This window comes from Lepeophtheirus salmonis, chromosome 2, assembly GCF_016086655.4.
Source record: "Lepeophtheirus salmonis chromosome 2, UVic_Lsal_1.4, whole genome shotgun sequence".
Classification (NCBI taxonomy): Eukaryota; Metazoa; Arthropoda; class Copepoda; order Siphonostomatoida; family Caligidae; genus Lepeophtheirus; species Lepeophtheirus salmonis.
Window position 1 is genome coordinate 22,392,118 of NC_052132.2, and position 25,070 is coordinate 22,417,187.

Here is a 25,070-nt window from a genome sequence, read left to right on the forward strand (position 1 = left end):
ATAACTCGAGTAATGATTGTTTAAATTTGAAAATATATGATTTTTATTCAGAGGCTCATAGTTTCAGGAGATATATATTTAAAAAGCTTAAAAGTATCTCATTTGATAGCTGAAAATCCTAACTTTACTATAAAAAAAAAAGAACTTTCCCAAAAACGCTCTATGTAGCTGTCAATTTTAGATAAGGCCACGACAATATTTATAGGTTAAAACTCCTTTTTAAATTGATCTCATAAGAAAAGTCCATAAATTTACATTGCCCTAGCTGGAAGAGAGAGTGAGGGAAATAAAGAGAAAGAGAGAGAAACTAAGCGCAAAAGCGTTGAAATGAAATTCCTCTTGGCTCTTGAGATAAGGATCCTGAATTGTGGTTCGGTGTTCATCAATGACGAAGAGTTCATTTGTGGGGAGGAATCCCTGGCAACGAAATCCCTACTGCACTATTCCTGACCACTACAATTTGATTTTGTAAGGACTCCCTTGAATGTTTGATTTTATGAATCCCTCACTCACTACGGGTCAGCAACGAATCATCAGGTTTTCCTTGGATCTTGAAATAAGCATGCATAAAATAAACTCATAGTGTATGGTTGTCTAGATGAGGGATGCTCATAGTTATAATACAGAATAAAAATTTAATTATTCATTGGAATATTAATTCTATGATTTCCTTAATATACTTTACTTGTCTTGATGCATCACCAGAGTCTCAGATATTGATGAAGCAAGTAATATATTTTTACCCAATGACGAAAATGGTAATAGTGGAATGTCATTGCGTTAGAAATGTGTTTATAATATAGTGGATGAAATCAAGACATAATAAATGAATGTCTAGATGATTGATGATCTTAGTCCTGAAGAAAATTAAATTTTTGTTTTGAATCTTCATTGTATGATTTGCTTAAATGACTTTGATTATCAACATGAATCCCCACTTATCATGGTTTCAAATATGGACAAATAGATGTTTATCTATGATAACTGTGATCATTATGGAATGTTCAAGCCATTGAATTTGAAATATCTTTAGTATAATGTGTACATTTCCATAAATTGTAATTAGTATGTAACTGTTTAAACGAAAATAGAGATATTTTATATAATTTGTAATTAATATATGCTTTATTTATCAACCTGTATAAATAAATGTAAATTTGAACATCCCATTGAAAACGAACAAATTGTTGCTTTGATCCAGACTTGGCTCTTTTCCAAAGTGCCTAGAAAATCTTATTTTTCATTAACCAACATGATTCAATATATTATTTATTTTATAGTATTAGTATTTAATGTACATATCTTTGCGAATATAGATTAATTTGATATTTTTTAATCAATTTCATCAACAGTGTGATTGTTATACCTAATATATGAGTTGTGGCGATCTTAATAAGCTTTTCCTTGAGAGTTTACCCTGTCAATATTTTGTCATTCTGAATTTCTGGGCCATCTTTTTTCGATGCATTTTTAATCAGAAGGTGTGAATTCGTTTGGACTAAATATATATCCTAGTTAGCATCTATGTCCATAAACTAGTGAAAGTTGCTATAATCCGAGTTATTTAACTTCATATTCCTTAATTCTGAAGTTGTTTATGGAGTAAAATATTATGTTCGTCATAGAAAAAGTTATTTAAAATTTCAAAAATTGTGTTTGGCTTATATGCTGGCGAACAAAAAGTTTATACAATTTCTGCAATGTACATATTCAACATGCAAAGAAACTCTTTAAATAATCCGGTCAATTTTTGTTTTATTTGTGGTGAATTAACGTTCCATTACCAGACACGACGTTTACACAATTAATCAGAACATGTTACAAACATTATTTTGGTTTTAGTGTTGGTAATCAAGATAAAAGTTGGGCTCCTCATTTATGTTGTATATTCTGCGTCAAAATCTCACTGTATGGATCAATAATGGTTATCGTTACCTGTAACCTTACCTATGACATGGAGAGAGCCAGCAAATCATAGCATGGACTTTTATTTTTCCATGAAAAAAGTAGTAAGTATTAAAAAAACCTACAAAACACAGAATAATATATCCAATTTTGAAATCAGTTTTTAGACCAATTCCTCACAATGAAAAATATTAAGTACCTGTTTTTCTCAATCAAATTGAAATAATTGGTCATCCCAGTGAGGGTATAGAAGATTAATATACGGAAGTCCCATCAAACTGTTCGAGCAAACCTCATTTATTGAGCCAAGAAGAACTCATTCGAGATTAACATCTAACAAAACAATCTTCCCAAATTTTAGCTTCAAGATTAAAGGGATAGAATCTTCTGAAAAAAGAGACTAAAATCAGTTTTTGCAAGAAACGAGATTCGGATTTCCAAAAAAATTTCTCACTTGAAGAGGGTTCATTGTAATGACAATAATTCCGTAATGAAGGAGAGCCACCTTGATTATAAAATAAATGAGTGCTGTTTATTTATAGACTCTTCCCAGACAAGTCCAAAGCAGTAATACTGCACAATAGCAAACTACTTCCATTTGTTCCTCTTTTGCATGCAGTGAGCAGGAAATAAATCCATGAAAGTATGCTGCTAATTTTAGAGAAGATAAATTACATCTAAAATGAATCTCAATCTGTGGAAATGTAAAAGTTATAGCACTTTTGCTTTGAATGCAACTCAGTTATACTAAATATTTTTTTTTCTTTTGTATAAATTACTTCGAAAATACCAAGTAAAGTATAATTTTTGTTTCGTAATTCTGGTGATCGAAAACGATTGATTACTAGGACGAGCACTTCAATTCAGTCTCAATGGTATGGAAAAATAGTGATGCATTCAATAAGTCAACAGTAATAACGTTATCCATTTACAGTATATAAGACATTTTTTATAGTGAAACTTGTACGCATAACTTAAATATGTACTGATGAATGAGGCCTTTACAATTTTCGTTGAGGTTATCATCAAAAAAATCTACATAGTACAATCAATATAAGAAACCAAATATTAATATATATTTTTAATATTATACTCGTATCTACCTATATTCATAATTTTCATTAATGATCTTGCATATTTACTTAGATCCTCTTGATATTCCATAAATAATTATTCAATCTAAATACAATCAAAAACTGTTTCGGTCATGTTGCAAATACTAAATATTAATAAAGAAAAGAGTAAAGATCCATTAAAACCAATATTCTGAGCTTCATATTAAATTAGGTTTAACGAGATTTTTTTGTAAAAGCTTTGGAGAAGAATGAAGAAGGATTTGTGTATCTGAAAGAAAAATTTCCTAAAATTATGAGTGCAAAAAAAAAAAAAAAGGTTTTGTTTGTTGGCCCACAAATATAAAAACTATTGACGAGTAGAGAATTTGAAGAAAAAATATCAATCATAGATCGTGGAGCAGGGCTGTCTTTAACAAACATGTGTCAGCAGTTCTTAGGAAATGTAAATGCCAACAACTACAAAGAACTTGTTAAATATTTTTTTAGCATCTTATAAGGCTTTAGGTTGCAGCATGAGTCTAAAAATACCTTTCCTAAGTTTTCACTTAGACTTCTTCCGTGAAAATCTTGGAGATGTTAGTGATGACCATGGAGAGAGGTTTCACAAAAATATTCATTTTATGGAAAAAATATATCAAGGAAAATGTAACCCTGCAATGATGGCAGATTGATGTTGGGAACTAAAGCCCGATCTTCCCAGCCAAAAATACAGACGAATTTCCTAGTGATGTAAATGATATTATATTTATGTAAATATACAAATATTTATATTCATCTAATTGAATTTCATCAGACTTCAACTTATAGAATTTATATGCAGTAAGTGAATGGAGCGTTTTCACGTGACGTCAGCATTGTTAATGTCAGCCATTAAGGGGCTTAAATAACCAAGTTTTATAATTATAATAAAATTCAAATATAACTATTTATCATTGCCATCAAGTAGTATTTAATGCAGATGTTAAGTATTGAAATATTTTTAAAACTATTAGATGGAATTTCATCAAGATTTATTGAAAATTTGTCCATTCTATTTAATAAAAATATCAACTTTGAGCCCCCAAAATGGCGTTTCCTTCAACTATGATGCAAATTATAACGTCAGTAAAAAGGCTCAATAGAAGTTGATATCGATGTGGAACCTACAACTTTCTTATCTTTGTAACTAAGAGCCATTATTCCGAAATTTTGTTATCACATATAAAGGGTGCCTTCTCCCATGATGATTAGAAGCCTCCACATTGATAAGTGAAAGAAAAGTTATGTTATAATTTCCGCAGCACACCTCCATATATTAACATAGATCCAAGATTAAACTTAGACAATAGATATGTAATTTTACATTGATTCTAAAATTCACTAGTTTGAGTTATACTCTTCCATGCATCCTTATTCCAAGCTTTATAGGCACAAGATGACTCGTTGCAGACCCGTAGTGAATGAGGAATTCCAAGAGACGTACTTTCGACGGAGTCTGGAGCAGACCCTCACAAAAAAAATCTTAGCTACCAGGCACAGTTTACAATTAATTCCAGATAGCACCTTCATTGATGAACAACGATCCAGAATTCAGGATACTAATCACAAGAGCCATTTCATTTCAATGCTTTAGGGCTTAGTTTCTTTCTCTCACTCTCTATCTATTTCCTTCTCTCTCTCTTCCAACAAATGCAATCTAAATTTATGGACTTTTCTAATGAGATCAATTCAAAAAGGAGTTTTATCCTTAAAATATTGTCGTGACCTTATCTTAAATTGACAACAATATAGAGCGTTTTTAAGGAAGCTCTTTCTTTAAGTAAAGTCTTTCCGTTTTCAAATGAGATACTTTTAAACTTTTTGAAGTCATGAGGCTCTGAATAAAAAGCTATTTTAAACAATCATAACTCGATTTATAAGAATGATACATACATTCTAAAAATAGATTTATAATTTTTATACGTTAGGCTTAAAAATGAATTCTCATAATTTATCTCTATATTCAACACCAAACGCTTTCAACCTTAAACATAGCCAAAAAAGAAAAACACTTTTTCTGAAGGCCACGAGGCTAGCAGACAAAAAAATGGTGCCATATTTGGGATCAAGAGATTTAACTCAACTAAGTTGAGTATATGCTGTTCTAGTACTTTAAAAAAGTATGATTTTATTGGAAAGTGTAATCCATCAAAATGGATCAGCCTACTGAGTATCCTTCAACCAGTGTTAACTTCGTCAGCTATTTTCAGTTTTGTCTTGTCTCGTCTCGTCTTTATCAGCCAATAGTCTTCGTCATCATTTCGTCGGATTTCGTCTTCCTCAGAGTTTCGTCTGCTTCATAATATTGTCTCCGTTAGACATCGTAATTGTTTCGTCATAGTTATCTTTTATTTCGTCTTCATCCGAATTTCGTTTTTGTCAGAGTTTCGTCTTCGTCTGAATTTCGTCTTTGTCAGAGTTTCGTCTTTGTCTCGTCTTCGTCATTATTTTTGTCAGATTTTCGTCTTTGTCAGAATTCGTCTTTTTTAATTTAATTTATATTTTCTTAGTAATTAATAATACTTGAAAATTGTGTTTAAAACTACAAAAAGATATGTCAGTATGCCCCGGAGTAGGTTCATAACCCACAGTCAAATCATTTTAAGTGGCGAAGGAACTCCTTATCCCAAACTCTATTTACTTTTTCTGTCCACAGGTTGTACAATATAACATCGGGGCATGTAGTGGGCTCATAACCCTTCGCCAATTTACTGTTTTTTTAAAATGACCCCTAGAGTATAACTAAATTTTTTAGTTATACATATTTATTTGGTTAAAAAAAACCCGATATTGTCGAATCATGATAAAATATAATAAAACAATACGATAAAATCTAATGAAATAATATGGTAAAATGCAATGATATAATGTGGTGTGGGATTAAAGTTGATGTGTATTATTTTTTCTAAGTCTCTTAAAACCGTAAAGTGAAGACGTTCTTCTCACCTCTTTGGGGATGCTGTTCCATATCCGTATAGTTCGATTAAAAAAAGCTATGTTGGAGGTAATTAGTTATAGCCGATGGCCGAACTAAGTAAAAATAGGAAGACGACCAAGTGTTGTACACCTTGCATACATACTTTGGCTGGAGATTACAATTAGTAGGTCCATTAATAACATTAAACATTATAACCACATCCTAAAGTTTCCTCTCTTTTCAATTTATTTCATCCATTTGACTTCTTACTGGGTTTGTAAAAGCAGTCAGTATACGAAATGGGGGATTATGCTTAAAAACTTTTAAGAACCATAACTATAAACTGCAAAATAGTATTTGTTGAAGTAAAAAAGTAGTGATGTGCCACGAGTAAAACTCGTAAATTGCTATTCGAGTTGCATGAAGTAGATAAAAAACAGCACAAAAGACTCGGCTTGGAGCCATAAAAATCCGTCAAAGGCTCAGACCCCGTCAAAAGCTCGGAACTCGTCAAAACTTGGAATTATCTGTTATTTTTTTTCGAACCCATTATAACATGTAAATTTTCCTAGACTGACTTCCTATCTCTGTGAAATATATAATTTATGTTTTCCTATGTAGAAACATGCTTTTTTGCATGGGTACTTTTAATCCTAGTTCGTTTGAAAAGTAATCTTTATTTGATTTTTTGTAGACTAGTGGGAGTAATCGAAATGGCTTAGAATTACGAAGTTTATTAAACCACACACTCAAATTTCCTCTTCAGACCAATAGACATACGACAAACTTGGCTGCAATTATATAGATAAGTGAATATTTATAAATGCATGAGACACGGTTCGCTATTAAACATAAATTTGCATGTTCAAATTTGATTTTCAATCTACTAACTTCTAATTCATTTGAGATTGAGATTTAACTTTAAACATAATCCCCATTCCTTTAGCACTTGAAGCATTTTAGTTATCTTAGAGATATCATTATCTTCTTAGTTTAAGTATTAGTTACAGCTTCAAGTGAATTTACTCGTTAAAATTTTATGTTTTCTTATTCGATAAATAATTATTTTTTTAAATCAATTTTCCCTTTTTAAGGATGAATATGTTACAAATAAATATTAGCCATCTAAAAACTTTAATTTTTCTACATGTTATCATATGTATTCATAGTAATAGCCAATAAGTATCAGTACCACTAAAAACATGTTGGTTATAAATTATAAGCAGTAAAATATTGATGTGTAGATTATATGAACTGTTGAATTACGCTTATGACCATGATTCATATAAGTTAAACCATTTTTTTTAACTTAATCTTGGGAAATAAATTATGAAAACAATTTTTGAATTACTAGTTTCAATTATTGTTTTAAAAATAGGATGTTTTTATATGACGAGTTTTTTAGCGAGCAAAAGTGTTAGGATGAGTAACGGTTATTCAGGTGAGTAACGAGTATTCAAGTGAGTAACGAGTAAAGCTCTTAATTCCTCGAGTGTTGTTTTTTTAGCACAAAAATAATCATGCAGTAAAATTCAACTCGCATCACTATTAAAAAGTAAAATATTCAAAATCCGTTAAATTTTAATCCCTTATGAATCATTCATGAATCTGTGAGGAAAAATATTGATTTTTTTACATAGATTCTCATTCTTTGGCGTCAGTGTTCCTTTTTCTTTGTATTCGTAGTCGTAATAGGCGAATATTTACGTATTTAATTCATTGAAAGCCAGATCTTTTATAATATTGTTGTTATGGCCACAAAAAATGACGTTCTACTGACTAGAGAATATTTGGTAATACCTTTCATTTAAGTAAATAGGACCTAAATACCTCTTCAAAAAAAAAAAATCGGAAGGGACTTTTTCCCCATATTACCCCCCGTAATATGGGGAAAAAGTTACGAATATAACAATCATGAATTAGAATTAATATGAATTACGTACTTATTTCAAATTAGACACTTCATGGATTCGAACTTGAAGATGGTCAACTAGGAAAGTCAATTAATTTGTATGTAATGGTTTTTGTATAAACTATATGTGAATTCATAATTAGCAGGTGAAAAAATGAAATGAATGTTCCTTACAAAGTTTTTCTAATCAGTGTTGTCACCAATATTTTTATCGTCTGTACGCTTTTTTGTAAAATCATTGCCTCTAAAAAAACGTATACTCAATTTTAAATAATTGACAAATTATGAAACACCAGACAATACATGAACTGAACCTCAATAAATAATAACCATCAAGTTTATTAAAGAAGCTCAATGAGGGTCAGACACAAGACAACTTTTCTGATTAAAAATGTAATTAAAGTCGAACTTATTCAATAAATTTAGAAATTATTGGATTCAGTTTTAATTACATTCCTACATACTTTACTGAATAATAAATGTTAATTCATTTATTATATGAACCCAAAAATTGGGATTGGTCAGAGAAGTGATGTGCTGTGATCTCTTTTTTGATAGATATACAGAGTGACCCATAAGTCTTAGAGAGGTAACTTCAACTTAATATTTTTCTTAGACGGGTTTATATTTTTTAATTATGTTTGTTGCATATGAATTACACAACCTTCATCTTTGTTTGATATTAAACAAACTTGTTTAAAACTTGTTCTTGAGCCTCTAACACGACATTATAAACCCGATTTTGACAGAAAAGAGTTGTAAGGCCATAACCAAGGCCCTGAAACGCCCCAATGTATCCAAGTCATCAGTCCACTTCACGATCAAGCTTTAAAAGGAAACAGGGAGTGTCGATGACAGGCCTAGTAGTGGTCGCCCGAAGTAGATTGATCGAGGCAACGATGTCGAAGATCAACCACAAAAAGAAGCTCTCTTTGAGAAAGATGGCTCATAGGTCTGTTGTGTCTCAAGAAACCGTACTTAGGGTGGTCGGGGAGGACCTGAGGATTGGACCGTATAGTCTACAAAAGCAGCCGCTTCTCAAAAAACTGTACCGGGATACTGATACTGGAACTTGTACAAAATCATTGGTACCGTGATAAACCTATTTTACATATACATAAATTACCAAATGAATGAAAAAATACATAGTATAGAATGTGAGTAGATAATTATTTTTTTTCTACACTTGTTTAGATAAATATTTTTCGATATCAAGGACAATAAGATACTATAAATAATATATATATAGTCATACATTTTATATTTGTAACTACTTATTTCTTAATGTGCAGTTTTATAGGCATATACATGCAAAAAAATTATCCTTGAATGGATACAAAATTATGTTTATGTATATATAAAAAATATACCCTTAAACTTAATATAAGTTTAATATACTTTTAAGATACAGTTTTTTGCGTGCATTTGAGATGTTTTTTTTTACAAGGAAGACATTTGGTCTTTTAATCATTCTAAGTATATATTATCAGGATCCAAATTATGAAAAATTTTAACGGATGCACTTCCCGTTTTGAAGCATGTAAAGGCTATGGCACGGTTCAAAAAGGGAAGTGCATCCGTTCAAAGATTGCATTCACTGTGTGGCCCCGTCTTGAAATGTTGATATGGTATATTTTTAACCCCCATTATTTCACTCGGGGTTAATCCAACCCAAAGACTAAAATATCCCTGCAACATCTTGTTTGCATTATATTTTTACTCTTACTTATCTATAGGAAAATTCTTCATTTAAGATTTATTTTTTTAATTCAATTTCTTTGGGATTTTTTTTGGCATTAATTTCTGAAAAAAAAAAAATTGAAATTAATTATCGGGTATAATTGTAGTATATTTTGTTCGATAAAAGTTTTTTATTTTTGTAACTATATAAATGAAGTATTAACTTTTAATTCATGAATTCTCCACTCTACAGTTTTACTATTTATTCAACTATAAGGTCGCTACCTTTATATGGTTGAAGTTTAGACAAAATAAAAGACCATGTACCTTGAAAAATTTAAGATTTCTTCTTTTTTTTTCTTTTTTTTCATAACAAAAATTTTAAACCATTTTCCCTTTTTGTAACTATTCTAAATTTTAAAAGCAGAGTTTGAGTGAGTTTGTTATCACTCCAGGACTTGTGGGTTATCTCTTATATACTTTCTCCTCCTTCCAGCGGATCTAGACGTCGTAGACTCTTTGGATATCTGAGTATTTTCTTGATTTTTCTACAGAACAGCATCAAAACACTTAATTAATTCAGGATACATTAATTTATGAAAAAAATAATTATAGCAGTGTTCCTTGCCCTTAAGACTTTTTTTCGCATAAATTTAATACTTATTTTTACTTCTTCTTTTTGATTTTCTACAGTGGTGCTTCAAGATATTTGCAGTTCAAGAAAGAAAAAGAGAGGATGAAGATGTACAACATTATTTATTTGCAAAAATATGTATCCAATTTTGCATAATTGTCTTGCCTTAATTATACGTATATTAAATTAATGATGAAATATTTCAAGGTTGTATTTTATGCGAGTGTATAATTCGTTGCATAGTTCCTTGGTATAATATGTATTATTGCGCATAGTCTTCAAAACAAAGTGACTCTTTTACGCTGCAAGGATGATGGATTCAAAAGTTCAATAACAAATAGTGTTTTTGTCCATAGCCATTGGATTTGGATATTTTTTGAAACTATATGTTCAAACTGAGTCAATTTTTTTATTGCTCGAAGGTGGGTTACCGCATCTAAAGAGACTCTAAAAAAAAGAGGCGACATATATATCACGGCGTTACTTCCCTAACACAAAAATAGCTGTTATCAGCTGTTAATTTCCTCCTCTCACCTGATACATCATGGTTATTTCATATTTTTTATGATAAATACAGCGAAATAATAAGTTCTATGCTCTGTTTCCAAAAGGACGGGAATTTTTTATCCTTCGTCGTATATATGTATATTATATAATTTGGTCATCTTATTATATCTGTGATATAAAAATTTATAGCTAAGTCGTGTGGTATAAACATGATATGCAACTGCTTATGTAGATGTCGCTCCAATCACTTATCAAGAAAAGTACGTTCGATAAAGATAATTTCCTTTTTTATTTTTTAAGAACCAAGTTTAAGTATTAAGCTATTAAGATCGACAAAATCCCTTGGACCTTTTTATGATTTGTAAAAATTTGGGTACAAGAAGCCTGTTCGGACGTCGAATCTTTTCGTATAATGCAATACCTAGTGATGTGTCGGTCCTTATTTATTCGGTCCAGTCCCGTCTTAGGAATAAGACCGTCTGTCTTTCGGATTGTCAGTAGAAGAACTGACGAATTAATAAGAAATTTTTGGTAATTGACATCATCAAGGGTCGAACTTCATAAGTTTTACGACCGATATGGAGGACTAAACTGGACAGAACTGCAGTTTTTATCACTAAATAAGGACCGACACAACATTACATATACTGTGCCTTGGTACTTCGGATCCAAATATAATGCCTGTTCTATCTCTAGGGCAGCTCCCTTGCTCTTAAGATTTATAATATGAACATGTATGTTTCATATACTGAGTATGAAAATAAATAATAATTAGACTCCTTATGATATTTAAGATACAATACTTTTCCACCAATATGGAAAAGTTTACAAATTATATTTGGAAATAATTGTGATTATTTCTGTTCCTTATTCTCTTTATTCCAAGTATAACACGGGCATTATATCACGTACTTTCATTCATATTTTTTTAAATAATAAACTTGCCCTGCTATGTATTTATATAGCATCAACTCTTGCTTCCTCGCAACTCTTGATCTGAAAGGATTCTAATTAAGGAAATTGGAACATTTCATTATGTGACCATTAAATATAATTTGAGTATTCAGTGAGTTGATACAAGTTGACTGAATGGAGTTATTTTTGCCAAAAGTGTTGCTGATTGTTGTGAAAAAGTCCTTAAAAAGTAACGTTGATTCAACTTAAGTGCCATCTAGTGAGTAAAAAATTATTCATGTGTGAAACATGTCACCGGATGCACTGTACATAGTAGACCCTGATTCAATATTTTTGATTTTTCATATGTTTAATTTAAATAGGTAACAAAGGTATTTGAAGTGTCTATTTATAAAAACTCAAAAGTCATTGCATACCAACGATTCCCAATAGATCGTAAAAGAAGGATGGCTTCGATTTTAGCTGTCGAAGAAAGACGAATTCAATACTGATGAAGCCAGAATTCTTGCTCATCATTTTTTTGTGAATGCTCCCTAATGAAATAGTTAAATGAGGGATGTCCCACAAAAATAAATATTTCCTGGGAATTTCAATAGGTGTAAAACAACAAAAAATCTCCTGAAAAAGAGATCTCCAGAAAAACAATCTAGTCGAACAACTTTTGAGTGATAGGCAAAATGTAATAAAAAAGTAATCAATTGGGCCACACTAGCTAAACATTGACTTAAATTTCTATTTATTTCCTTTATTTCACCTCATTCATCTCAGAGAAAACAGACTCGCATTGTTACCAAATATAAATATAGGATCAAACCAGAGAACACTGAAATCAGTCGTTGGATCAATTTTACTAGTGAATATTTTACAAAGGATGGGGATGTTGTAAATGCGAGTGATAAAAAAAAGATAACATTACCTAGAACTGGTAGAAACAGTTGGTGACAATTGATTTACACCCTGTCGGTCATAGACTCTCAAGCCTTCATTGAGATTCGATATACTGAGGCTAAATCCGGAATTTCACATTTTTGTTTTCGATGGGTGTTATTTCACAAAAATGTTATTGTTTCGTTGTTGTTGTTTTTTTGTCAAATTATTCCGTCAGGAATAATGTTTCAGTACAAGTATTGACTGAAATAACGTCAGCAGTGATCAAAGCAAGCAATACTGACTTAAAGAAATGGTCTAGTCTAAAAATAACTAATTGAAGCCGTTACTAGTTCTTCACAACAAATAAACAGCTCCTGGAAACCTCCATCCATTGCACTGGGATGGAAAACTCATGGAAACTCTTGAAAAACCAAATTGCTTGTAAGAAAGAAATCCCATGATTGTTTCAAGAATTGTTGAAGTAAAATTACTTGTTGTTCCTGCATTACAACAGAAAACAATTGATTTACTCAGCCAGATAATTTCGAAGACAACTTTTAATTTATTAAGTGATTCGAAATGTACAAAAATTTGATGGAAATGGTTTTTGAGACAACAGCATCGAACATTACGAAAATATCTGCAGCTTGCTTGTATACATCATATTAGAGAAAGATTGCCAACACACTCCTGTGATACATTGAAAATTGAAGTATTGAGAATTCATGAAGTTTCTTTATCTAGAAGATTTAAAAAGTGCTTTGAAATATTAAACCACGAAAAAATAGATGGTCTTTCAATGCATAGAATAAGAAGAAAAATGAAAACACAAAAAAAATATGGCAGTTTCCCTCTGCATGCATGCTTTAGTATTCAAGAGGGGACTATAAAGAATTAATTCCCCTCACACTCGTTTATCTTGGTGAAGCACCTAAGAAATAAAATAAAAAAAAAAACCTGGAGCTCTTCACAATGCTCGGTGGATGGCAAAAATGCAATTTATAAACTCAATTATAAATCTACTACTATTAGCTCCAATAAATATATTGCCCCAAAAACAATTTTTATACTATTAGCTCCAATAAATGTATTGCCCCAAAGAACAGTTTTTACCCTAGACTATTGGAAAAATTAAAACAACTTCTACATTTCTTTGTATATTGTTATATTCCTAGGTGGATAACTGCCCAATCTTCAACTTCTGCTCCTATAAATGATTTAAATCTAATTCATACTATCCTAGAATATAAATGAACAACTTACTTTGTTAGGAGTCGCCAATGGGATTGCATATGTAGTATTTTACAAAAGAATTGGCTCCATTATCATTGCTTAGTGAGTCAATCGATGAAGCGGCGTCAATAAGGATTACAAGTAAAATTACCGAAATAGAAAACCCATTGAAATGCTTAAACAGACATGGAACTGGGTTTGGAAAAACAAAATTTCCCCTCGTACCTTAAGAAAATACGAATGATTTGTGAGAAATCATTGGCCCAGATAGTTGGGCATTATTTCGAACATTAAATATCACTTTTGATTTTTTAAAGATACCTTTATCTAAATGGAAATCAAACAGTAGTTATCTTAATATAAAATCCATCGTAAAAATCTATCATTTGTAAATGATGCCGCAGAGAGGAGAGTAAAGCATTGCAGCGACTATTTAGGCACATAAAAAAACCAAAAAAATTTTCAAAACATGCTACAAATAGTCGATAATTGTCGTGCTTGCATACCAAATAAACGAAAAAATTATTCGGATAATAAAATATGGTATTTAACTCTATGTGATTAAAACCTATATTCAAGGAAAATAGAAATTATTCAGATTTGTTAAAAAATATATGTTTATTTATGTTAAAAAATGAAAGTAACACTAAATGTTTCATCCAAATGTGCCAACGTAAGATGTTGTCCAATCTTCACCAAATTTAGAAAAATTGTTCTATAGATTAAGTCTCAAGACCAGAGCAAAGACCTATCACTTCCCGTAACTTTTAGACAGAAATGGAACAGAGTAATCACCCTAATCCCACGTTGGGTAATTGTAAGATAGTTAATTTGATTTTGTTTTAAGCAAAGCAATTACTTTCAGAGACTTATTTTTGTATGATATCCTGACTTTGGACTTAACTCAATGTAGTTCTTGGAATCATTCTCTTTCTTTTTAGAAATTAGAGACAGCAACAGCGGATAGTCTAGATCAATTATTGCAACCTTCTAATGATTTTAAATAACTTCCAAACGAAGATTATTTTTTAAAAAGTAGGAGAAGAGGGAAATCCACTAAATTGATCATAATTGCTTTAATAGGCTTCCACGTAGGATTAGAGAATCATTAGAGCTTTTACTGAATATTTCTATTGATGTAAGTTTATATTAATTTTTTGTTAGATGAATTATTGGATTTGATGACATAGAAGTTCTTATCCATGATACCAACTAAACTGTAATTATACTGTAATGGTTCATGGTAGATACAAGAAAAAGTTGTAGTGCTTTACTTAATTAGATGCGATCTCCTTTGACCTCATCCCTCACTCCACGGATAACTTCCTCTACATAATGAGCCCTTCCATTTACTTTCATGATCCACCAATGTGCAAATTGTCCAAATATCTTGAAAAATCGAGGTCCGTCTTTTCCTAATCCAATAATATATTCTTCGCTTTGCGAAGTTATTTCCCTGTAATTAAAAGGTTACAATTATTACATTTCAATGACCCATTCTCGTAGTCTCCAATTTCAAGAAAGAAAGAGGAGGTATGACTTCTAAGAATGAATTGACAACTCAGTCTGGTACTATTAGCTAGAAAAGGTCATGATATCGTTCATACATGTCTCTTTGCTACTCTTCCAGGAGAACAAATTATACTTGAAGGTGATAATCTGACATGTTATTTTCCTTGTTCAATTCACAGCGGCTTCGAAACTGTTAAAGCTCATGGCGAGCTAAATTTCGTTTGAACAACTGACAGTTAGATAAGAAGGTGAAGATTACAGATCTGATTGGAATAATTTTCTTGCAACTAATTATCAGGCTTTACTGGATGATAGTTAGCCAAACCTCCTAATTACATGTCCCCTAAGACAGTGGTTCCCAAACTTTTTGTTTCCAAGGCACACCAAAATACAAATAAACATTTCTTAATATACCTATTTTAATCAAACGAGTTATTTGTATTATTATAAGTTTTTTTAGCTAATAATGTATGGTTGTCACAAATCGTACGACATACTTGAACTTACCTCAATACACACTGTTTGGGAATCACTACCCATTTGGACATAATATTATCTGGGCTGCATGGGGTAATGTCAATTCTGTCAATATAACAATTATTATTAAAAGTAATTTGAATATTTGGTAGAATTCCCGTTAGATCTAATCAAGCACAAATGTTTTCTTCCGATTTATACACACTCTGCTACTGTTGAGAGAGTATTTTATTAAGGTGGTCAATTTTTAAGGATAGATATCAAAGTTTAAATGATTAAAACTTTGAAAAAAAACAAAAAAACTTTTGTCAAGAATCAATTATTTAACAGCTAAAACATTGGATTAATCATTTTATGGATTTTTTAGTTTAAATATAATTTTAGATCCATAAGTTTTATTCATACTTGTACCTTATTTTTCTTCATATTTTGGAATAAATAATATATATAAATTTCAGGAATTGCATTGTTATCATACAGAGTTGTCAACTTCAAATACTCCAATACGAGCAAAAAAATGAGGCCGCTCATTTTTAATTAAGGGGGAGCGATATTAAATATAATAGTAGTCATAGTTGAAAGTATGATCTGCCAGCATGCTAAACAAAAAAGAAACAGAGAGTATACTTTGTAACCCCCTAAATATTAGAGAATTTGTAAGGAGAGCAGCTTAGCTGTCATCAAGTTTATAAACAAATACTTAAACAATTTCTTATATAATAGGATGTTTATGGATTAAAATCTTACCTTACTATGTATCTACATAAATATATCAATTAAAAAAAAGAAAAACCAAAATTTTATAACATCAAAATATTTAATATGTGATTATATGTATATAGATATATAGGTACCGCCGTACCGCACCGAAGATAAAAACTTACGAACTTACAAACCCTTACTGTACCTGTCCTAGGATGCATGCATCATTCCTATCATAATAAACTTCTTGATCATGTAGGTAGTCTGGTTGGAAATGACAAGGGTCTTTGCAATACTCTTGGTACCTCGCAGACACAAGTCGCCGTTTTGTTGTTACTACGGCATTTTACACTTAGAAACATATGATAAAACAAGACTTCAGCTGTCATTTGGTTGTGTAAAAATACACAGTATTTAAAAATAACGGATATAAAATCTAAATTAAATGCTCCTGCGCACACGGTTATTTTTACCCACTTTTATATAGCTCTCTGGACAGTCTGATGGGAACCCCCGAGATCTCATGCATGGGCCCTCCTAAACTTGAGGGGATTGGTCTGGGCTGTTTTCTTTAACACCTCCGGATTCAATATTGACCTTTTTGATAGAGCCCTTCTTCCTCTCCAACGTTTCGGACATGCTGACGGAGTAAATGGTGGTCTTGGGGACGCCCAACTACTTAGAGTGCGCGAAAGAAAATGTATCGATCACGCTCAATGGTCATTTTCTCGACTTTTACGTAGTCTAAGAAGCTCAGGTTTGTTCTGTTTTGTAACTAATTATTGATACTTTAATGTAACTAATTATAAACTAATTTCAATCACTTAAGATTAATTAATTATTGTATTAGTAAGTATTCAGATTTCAATGGACCACCTGGTACCTTAAGTATAATACATTTTATAATTGTTGAGTGATAATATGCAGTTGGTATGATTGACTTATTTAGCTAAGTTCCATATGATTTCGGACCTTTTTTCTAGTCCTTTTGAAGGAAAGGTAGCGTGTTACTTAGAACTAATAAAAAAGAAAAAATATTTTGAGTGACGTCATCAAGTACCAAACTGTTTTAGTTTTAGGACTGAACTTTATTTACAAATAAAGACGGCAGACCCTGCCGTCTTTATTTGTAAATAATGACTTACACAACACTACTTATGAATAAAGAATTAAGGTATTCAGTTTCGTTATCTTTTCATGAAAATAAAACTTGTCTACCTTTGAATGATTTTCAGTATTTTTTTCTCATTTCATGTTCTGTGAATGGAACATAATTATATGTAAAAAAAGATGTTACATAGAAAGGAATATTTAAATATACTTTCAATTCTTATAGTTAAAAAATGAATATAACTTTTATGTGCGATGTACAAATATTGGTTATTAAATCAGACAACTTAAATTCACAATAAATACTCATTTTAAGTATGTTACTCTGAATCAAAAATATTCCAATGGAAGTCTGTAATTATAGTGATCAGCTGTATTTCCTTTAGAACTTTCCAATTATATCAAAAAAAAAAAAAAATCCGTAAAACACTAATGTAGAAATCTTTACTTTTCGGAGAGCAATCGTCAACTCTTTTCCTTTCTCAAATAATGTTTAATATACAGTAAGGGCAGCAAAACGTGGACTCGAGAGATGGATTTAGAAATACATTAATAATTTTATATTTTCAATAATAGGCAAAAAAATAATGTTATCATAACATGTAGATAAGGTTTTTGCAAAACTTTTTTTACTGAATATGGCCACCTTAATTATAATTAAGGTGGCCATCAATTCGTTATCAATCAAACCTTTACACGTCGCCTGAAGGACATGCAGGAGTTAATGACAAACTCATCTGACAAGTTTTTCCATACAGCCAATATGGAGGACTTCAGTGAGTCAACATTTGGTTGTGAGTTACTGTTATTTTTCCTCTCCAAATTGTGCTATATAGAGGGTTCAAATATGTTAATATTTCTTTGGACCTAAATCGAGCTATGTTATCTGTGTAGTACTTTTGGCACTTAGTGGAAGTTTGAGAGGGGGTGCAGTCCTGAATCCACACGTAGTTACTGTCCGGGTAGTTGGTCTTCAGCCATGGCAAAATGGTGTACTTAATCACGTTATAGTATGCCTCGTGGCAGTTTTTCTGTTCAGTCTTGAAAAATCAGAGTCCACAACGCCGAGGACCATTGTTTGGACCGGATATTTGGTGCGGTAAACCCCTTGGACCTTTTCTTTTGGTTCTGCAAGCCAACAATCGTGAAAATCTTCTTGTGCGATAAAATTTTCACAATTGACCCATTTTCTATGATCCAAGTGAGGATTTTATTGCACTTCTTGAGCCTTTTGGTTTTCATGCCCTCTTTCAAAAGGTGGTGTGGGGCTCTTGTGAAAGAAACTAATCCCAAGTTGTGCTTTATAGCCTTAAGAGCCACAGAGAAGTCGTTGGTGAGGCGATTCATCGACTTAGTAGGACCTTCCTTTATATTATTCGCCAAACTTAAGAAGAACTTCGTATCCCTCTTTAAATTATCCTATCCACTTCCTAACATCCTGAAGAGGTCTTTACCATTTTTCTCACCTTGGACAGTGTAAAAACCAGGCTCATAAAATACTTAACAATGTCCATAATATTTATCACATCTACTTCAGCATCTAGGAGATCTGAGACTGCCTTTTTGCTTGATGCTCGCTCGTGATGATGAAATGACTAAATAAATAGTTTAGTTTGTCTAGATAAAATAACGGCAGAAACAGAAAATTAATTCTGCCTTCATTTGATGGAAAACAATGATATTAATTATATATGACCTTAGTTTTATTATATACTAGTGGTAGTATCCGTCATTGCCCGGAGTAATTAGGGGTCCACAAACAGACGCATTATAAAAGATAACTCCCCCCAAAAAATCTGTAATAATCTCTGTTTTTCAGGAGCACACTCACAGATAACTACTCAATGCTTATATGAATTCATATATGTTCTGTCCTCAAGAATAAAAAAATAATAATAAGAGTTTGAGAAAATAAAAATTAATATGTTGGGATGACTGATGAGTATTTTATTCTTCAGAGCACTGACCAATAAGAACAAAATCATTCAATTTAACATACTAGCGTTTATATTTAATTCAAATCTTAACATATAACTGAAAATGTACATAAATTATGTTATATAAAAGGGACCAAAAACAAACTGAAACAGTGGTCTTGTTATACATACAATATTTCCTTAATACGACTACATTATTATATATTAAACCAAAGTATTTATATGATTTACATCAGGGAGCCCTATATACAGTGTTTAAAATTTGGATGCTACCATATGCACACGCCTGCAATATTTGTTAATACGTTACATTAATATTTCTGAGATGATATAAATCATGGAGCACTTTATACAGTTCACCCATTTACGTGTTTTCATTTATTGAGACATTTATACAGACAGACAAACTTTGTTTTATTAATATAGATATCTACACTCATCAACAATTGTCTTTCTAATATATTTTTAGAATCGTAAAATTCCATAAGTAAAATAGAAAAATTAAAGGTATAAAAAAACTAATATAAATAATTGAAAATGGATTTAAGGTGTAAAACTTTAGTCAGTAGTTATCAGTGAATAATTAACCAAAAAAATGTTCAAGTTTGAAGAAGACGGGTTGAATAACTTTAAATTCAAAATTTTAAAGATTATAAAAATCTTTAAATTACTTTAGAAAGACATAAAGTGAAAAAAAATGAATCTTCCGGGTGGAAACTTGAAACTCACAAACTAAAAAGAAAATAGCCTTCCATTCATTAATTTAACGTTTAAGAAAAATCTTTATTTAACTTTTTCTGATACATATCCCATGTCAAATCGATGTATTCTATTCAGTCTCCATTAGCCTCACGGATAGTGACACGCATCTTGCAAAAAGAGTTAAGGTATTACAAATTAAGTTTGGGTCCATGGTAGTCCACTCCTCTTAGAAGGAGGCCTTAAAGGCTTCTTCGGGTGGTAAATACTCCACCACCTCCTCTCGATGTGCGGCAAGAAAGAAAAGTCGAGAGATTGACTTCCGGAATGTTTGACGGCCACATCATTTTTCCCAGAATATTAAAAAGTTCTAAGAATTTTTCGCAGTTTTAGCGGTGCCCCATCTTGCTGAAAGACGAAGTTGCCGTCGGGAAAATTTGCCAGGACCTAGAGGACCAGGTTGGCCTTGAAAACATCGATGTATATAGCTGTTGTGAGTTTGTAACCAAACCTTAGTTGTTTTTTTCATTCTAAACATTTTGTTAAGAATTTAAAATATGATGGTAAAACTTGGCTCCTTTATGAATTTGTGAATGAAAATAAAGGTCAGGTTGTTTTTACCAACGTTAAAGATAAATATAAAATATTTTCAATAAAACTCCATTCAAAAAGGAAAAAAAAAGGGTTCAGAATTTAATGGACCTATCAGTACCAACAAGTCATACTTTATACAACGCTATGTATAAACTTGAGTTATTCCTAAATGACGCTAAAATATCCTGGACAAATTGGAATCACTCTTCGGCAAAGTGGATTGCGGAAGTAATTCAAGAGGCAAACGTGCATAGCCCATAGTAATAGAAGTCTAAGTAGGATTTTAGAATGTTCTTATAATGGTCTTTAAATTTATTACTACGGTTAAAGTTATTAACTTATGAGTTTATAACTCTTCGAATTTCATTAAGCCTATTTATTTTTTTTACAAAGGATTTGGAAAATAAACTCATCAAAAGTCTTGTCATAACGCATGGATGTATCAATTTGTTGATCTGTCTTTTGTTGGTGGAGTTATGCAGAAAAAATTAAATACCTACTTTGCATGAAAATATCGTTACCTTAATACATTATGGAGGGTGAATACCAAAACAAAACCAGAAGATTAGAGAGGATGATGACATTCAAAAACTATTATTTTTGAAAACCACAAAGGATGTGTAAATTGAGATGTTCATCTCCACGACTTCTTCGCTTTGATAAAATGTAGGTTTTATATAATAACAAAGCCAAACCAGACCACACCTCTAGGGTATTACTTACTCTTATAAGGATGATTTTTTTATGGTTAGATAGAGCTATACATAAATCAGGTAGTTCTTGACTATTTATCGATTTAAAAAAATAGATAAAAAAGGATCCAGTGGTAAATTTTTTCATAAAATAATATGTTGATAGTGGAGTGATTTTTTCCATCGAAAGATTAGTTTAGAGTTCTCTTGAGTGTACTTATCATTCCACTAATGAAAACTAAGATATTCTGATCGATGGTTTCATCATTTTCTAGCCTCAAACGTTTAAAAACGATGTAAGCTGCCTTCAATGAGCTTCCAATTTTCTTTTGTTGCAATCCGGGACTATTATGAACAATATCCTTCATACTTTTTATGTAAATTCTTCAGATATTTTTGAATTGATATAAATAATTTGATAATCAATAAACTACTACAATTTTTATTTCGTAATATTTAAAAAAAAAAGTTCTTAGAAACCCCACATTTGAATGTTAAAGTTAGTTATACTCATATTTATACATTATTAATTTGAAGTTTATTAAACGCCTTGATAATAGGTTTTATTGACTATGTCTAGTCTATTAATTCTATAGGTAATTTCAAAATGAAAGTAGACTTATACTAGAAATAATGCAAAATTAATCACATTAAAAACAACCAACAGAAAACAAATGAAGTTTTAATCAAACAAACTTTCTCTCATACTCCAAATGTATTGATCTTGACGGATCTAAAAAATAACATCCAAACATAAAGAAAAGACAACTAATTAGACCTGTCTCAAAAAACGTCTTCACTTTTGTTAACTCTTGAATTAAACAAATATAAGGCCATACTCTATATCATTATTATCAAGTCTAAACAACAGAGAACTTATCAGATGATTTATCAATTATGTAGTAGTTTGTCGATATAAATTTATGCATACATCTAAATCTAATTAATAAATCATATTGTATCATATAATTCAAAAAAAAAAAAAAAAATCAATTCTTTTTTTGCAAATTTTTTTATTTTTAGTAACTATTTTCTGTGAATAGCTATGGATGTTTTTGTTTTTTTAAATTCCAAAACCAATAATAAAATCCTGCAGACGCCCTTGTACTAGTTTTGAGGTAAATTTATTTTACTATAAGTTCTTTTGGGGTAACGCTAAAACGAACGCCGATATAGTTGGTTCCATATAAAGGATAAGATTATTTATTTCAATATCGTGTTAAAAAATGGATATATTTTGCCAAACGCTCGAGAATCCAGTGACGAAAAATTATTATATGTTTATGTATAATAATAAGTTCAATGTCAAATTAACTTTTTATAATATTTTTTGTTATTTCTTTTATGAGAATTGCTCACATTTGTACTGGTTAATTAATTTTCTTAATTATAACATGTTTATATAAAATACATTGAGTCTACAAATATATTTTTATATTGAATAAAATATGTATTTTCATATGTATAATTACTGTTCATTTATCGTTAATAAATGGTCATTTTGTGTGGAATATAAAGAAAAAAAATATAAATTGTCCAAAAAATCACTTTATAAAAATTTTCCCATCACTTTTGCGTGTTTGAAAATAAAGACACGGAAGTAACCCTTTGAATTATTCATGGTTCATGACCATAGTGTGTGTTTATGATGTTCATCATCTTAGGTTCATATAGGCGGGGGATGCGTCGACGATGACGTCCAACCAGGCCGTTATTATACATAGTACATATTATAAAGATCTTTGAAAAAAATAAGAAGAAGAGCACAATAGAAGAATTTTTTGTGTGTTTTGTTTTTTTTTAGCAACAAAAACAAGTTTGAATTCCTGAGGTCAAACTAGGAGTAAATGTAATTTTTGGGGTATTCCTACTTCATATAAAAGGATAAGTAAAAAAAAATTAAAACACAGTCAACTACTTTCAATTGAGCATTCAACATTCCATTTAAGGAGTTTTTTTACAAAAAAAAATTATAACTCATATATTTATTATACAAACCGAATATGAAGGGATTTCAATCTATTGTTCTTTTGTGCGCCTTAATGAGTGTAAAAGCTCAACTTCCAGGATATGCTGCCAATAATGGTGGAGGATTTGGAGGCTCTAACAGCAATCAATTTGGAGGTTTTAATAACCAAGGCTCAGGGGGATTAGGTCAATTTGGATCCGCTTCCAATGTTGATCAAAGAATTGCTGGTTCCGGCTCTAATTTAGATCCCATTTCCGCATTAGAAGAGGCTCTTCCCGGCGTTCCAGGAGAGGACTATCCCATCTTTGCTGAGGTCCCTGAAACTTCTTTCTCTTGTGATGGACAAATTGAAGGAGGTTTGATTATTCACTAAGTGTTGTTCATCCCCATAAATAATTCTTTATTTCATTTACAGGATTCTATGCCGACACAGAAACCGACTGTCAAGCTTTCCACGTTTGTGCTTCAGATGCTGAGATTGGTCTTCGCAAAATGTCCTTCCTTTGCCCCAATGGAACCATTTTTAATCAAGCGTACTTTGTCTGCGATTGGTGGTTCAACTTTGACTGTGCCAATGCTGAGTCTCTCTACTCTAGAAACGAGGAGATTGCTGCTGAAAGAGAAGCTATTGCTGCTTCTAACAATGGAGGATTTGTTGATACTTCTAACAATGGTGGATTTGTTGATAATAGAGCCAACAATGGACCATTTGCAGCTGCTTCTGGATCAAGCCCTGTTATTGAGACTGCTCCTCAAGCCAGTTATGAATCCCGATCTGGAAGATTCTTCCCTAGACGCGGTTAAAAAAGATAATTGTAATTTAAATAAAAACTGATCTTATCTTCCGATTGCAAGAGCAAGCAGAATTATACGAAATCCTATTTTGTGCCATCTTTTTAATTTATGTTTAATTTATTATATTTATGTATTTTAAATATATATTTAAAACAAACAATTTTTAAACTTTTTATTGATACTTACAAATTCATTTGACCTTGAATGGATCTAAACATCTTCATTTATATAAATCTAAATTTTATTTCTTTTCAAGCCATGTATGCTCATATATATTTTTAAGCTCCAAAAAAATCTGATTATACCCCAACTTGTTATGTGATAGTAACAAAATTCAGATCTTGGAACGCTCATCGTCTATATCCCACATTTTTTGTTGTTATTTAAGCCATTGAACACGACATCACCATTAAATTTTCAATTGCAGTAGTTTTGGACTTTAAAGCTTTTTTTTTAAATCCCTAATAATTTCGATTCAGACCATATTTGAAATTAAATAACCTTATATTTGAAAATTAAAGTAAATGAAAATTGTAAAAAACGTTCTGGCATTCTAAGAATAAAACATTTATTAAGTTATGTTTTATTAACTTCCTACAAAATGTACAGAATCATGCAAAAATGAAGAGTCTTATTTGAATGCAAAATATTTTTTGTATATTTTTTTAATTGCATGAAATTATAATTAAAAAAAGAGTACGTACACCTTGTATTACAACTTAAAAAGATTGGCTGTAAAAAAAAAAGTGAATTTTGAACGATTTTTTCAGTTTAAAATATTTAATAAATATGCAATGTAAGTGTTTTTGATACTATTGTATTATTAAAAAGTTGGTGTTATCCTATCTAGAACTCGAATGTGGTTCTAATATATAACACAAATTATTTGTTTTATATAAAAAAAGGCGTGCACTAA

At 30.9% G+C, this 25,070-nt stretch overlaps 1 protein-coding gene across 1 annotated transcript; it reads left to right on the forward strand.

The window, feature by feature from the left end:
* Positions 1-23,296: 23,296 nt before the first annotated feature.
* On the forward strand, positions 23,297-24,314 carry LOC121132628 (uncharacterized). Its single transcript, XM_040728062.2, has 2 exons — positions 23,297-23,715; positions 23,775-24,314. The coding sequence occupies exons 1-2, from the start codon at positions 23,394-23,396 to the stop codon at positions 24,161-24,163; spliced, it is 711 nt and encodes a 236-aa protein (XP_040583996.1). The 5' UTR covers positions 23,297-23,393; the 3' UTR covers positions 24,164-24,314.
* Positions 24,315-25,070: the final 756 nt, after the last annotated feature.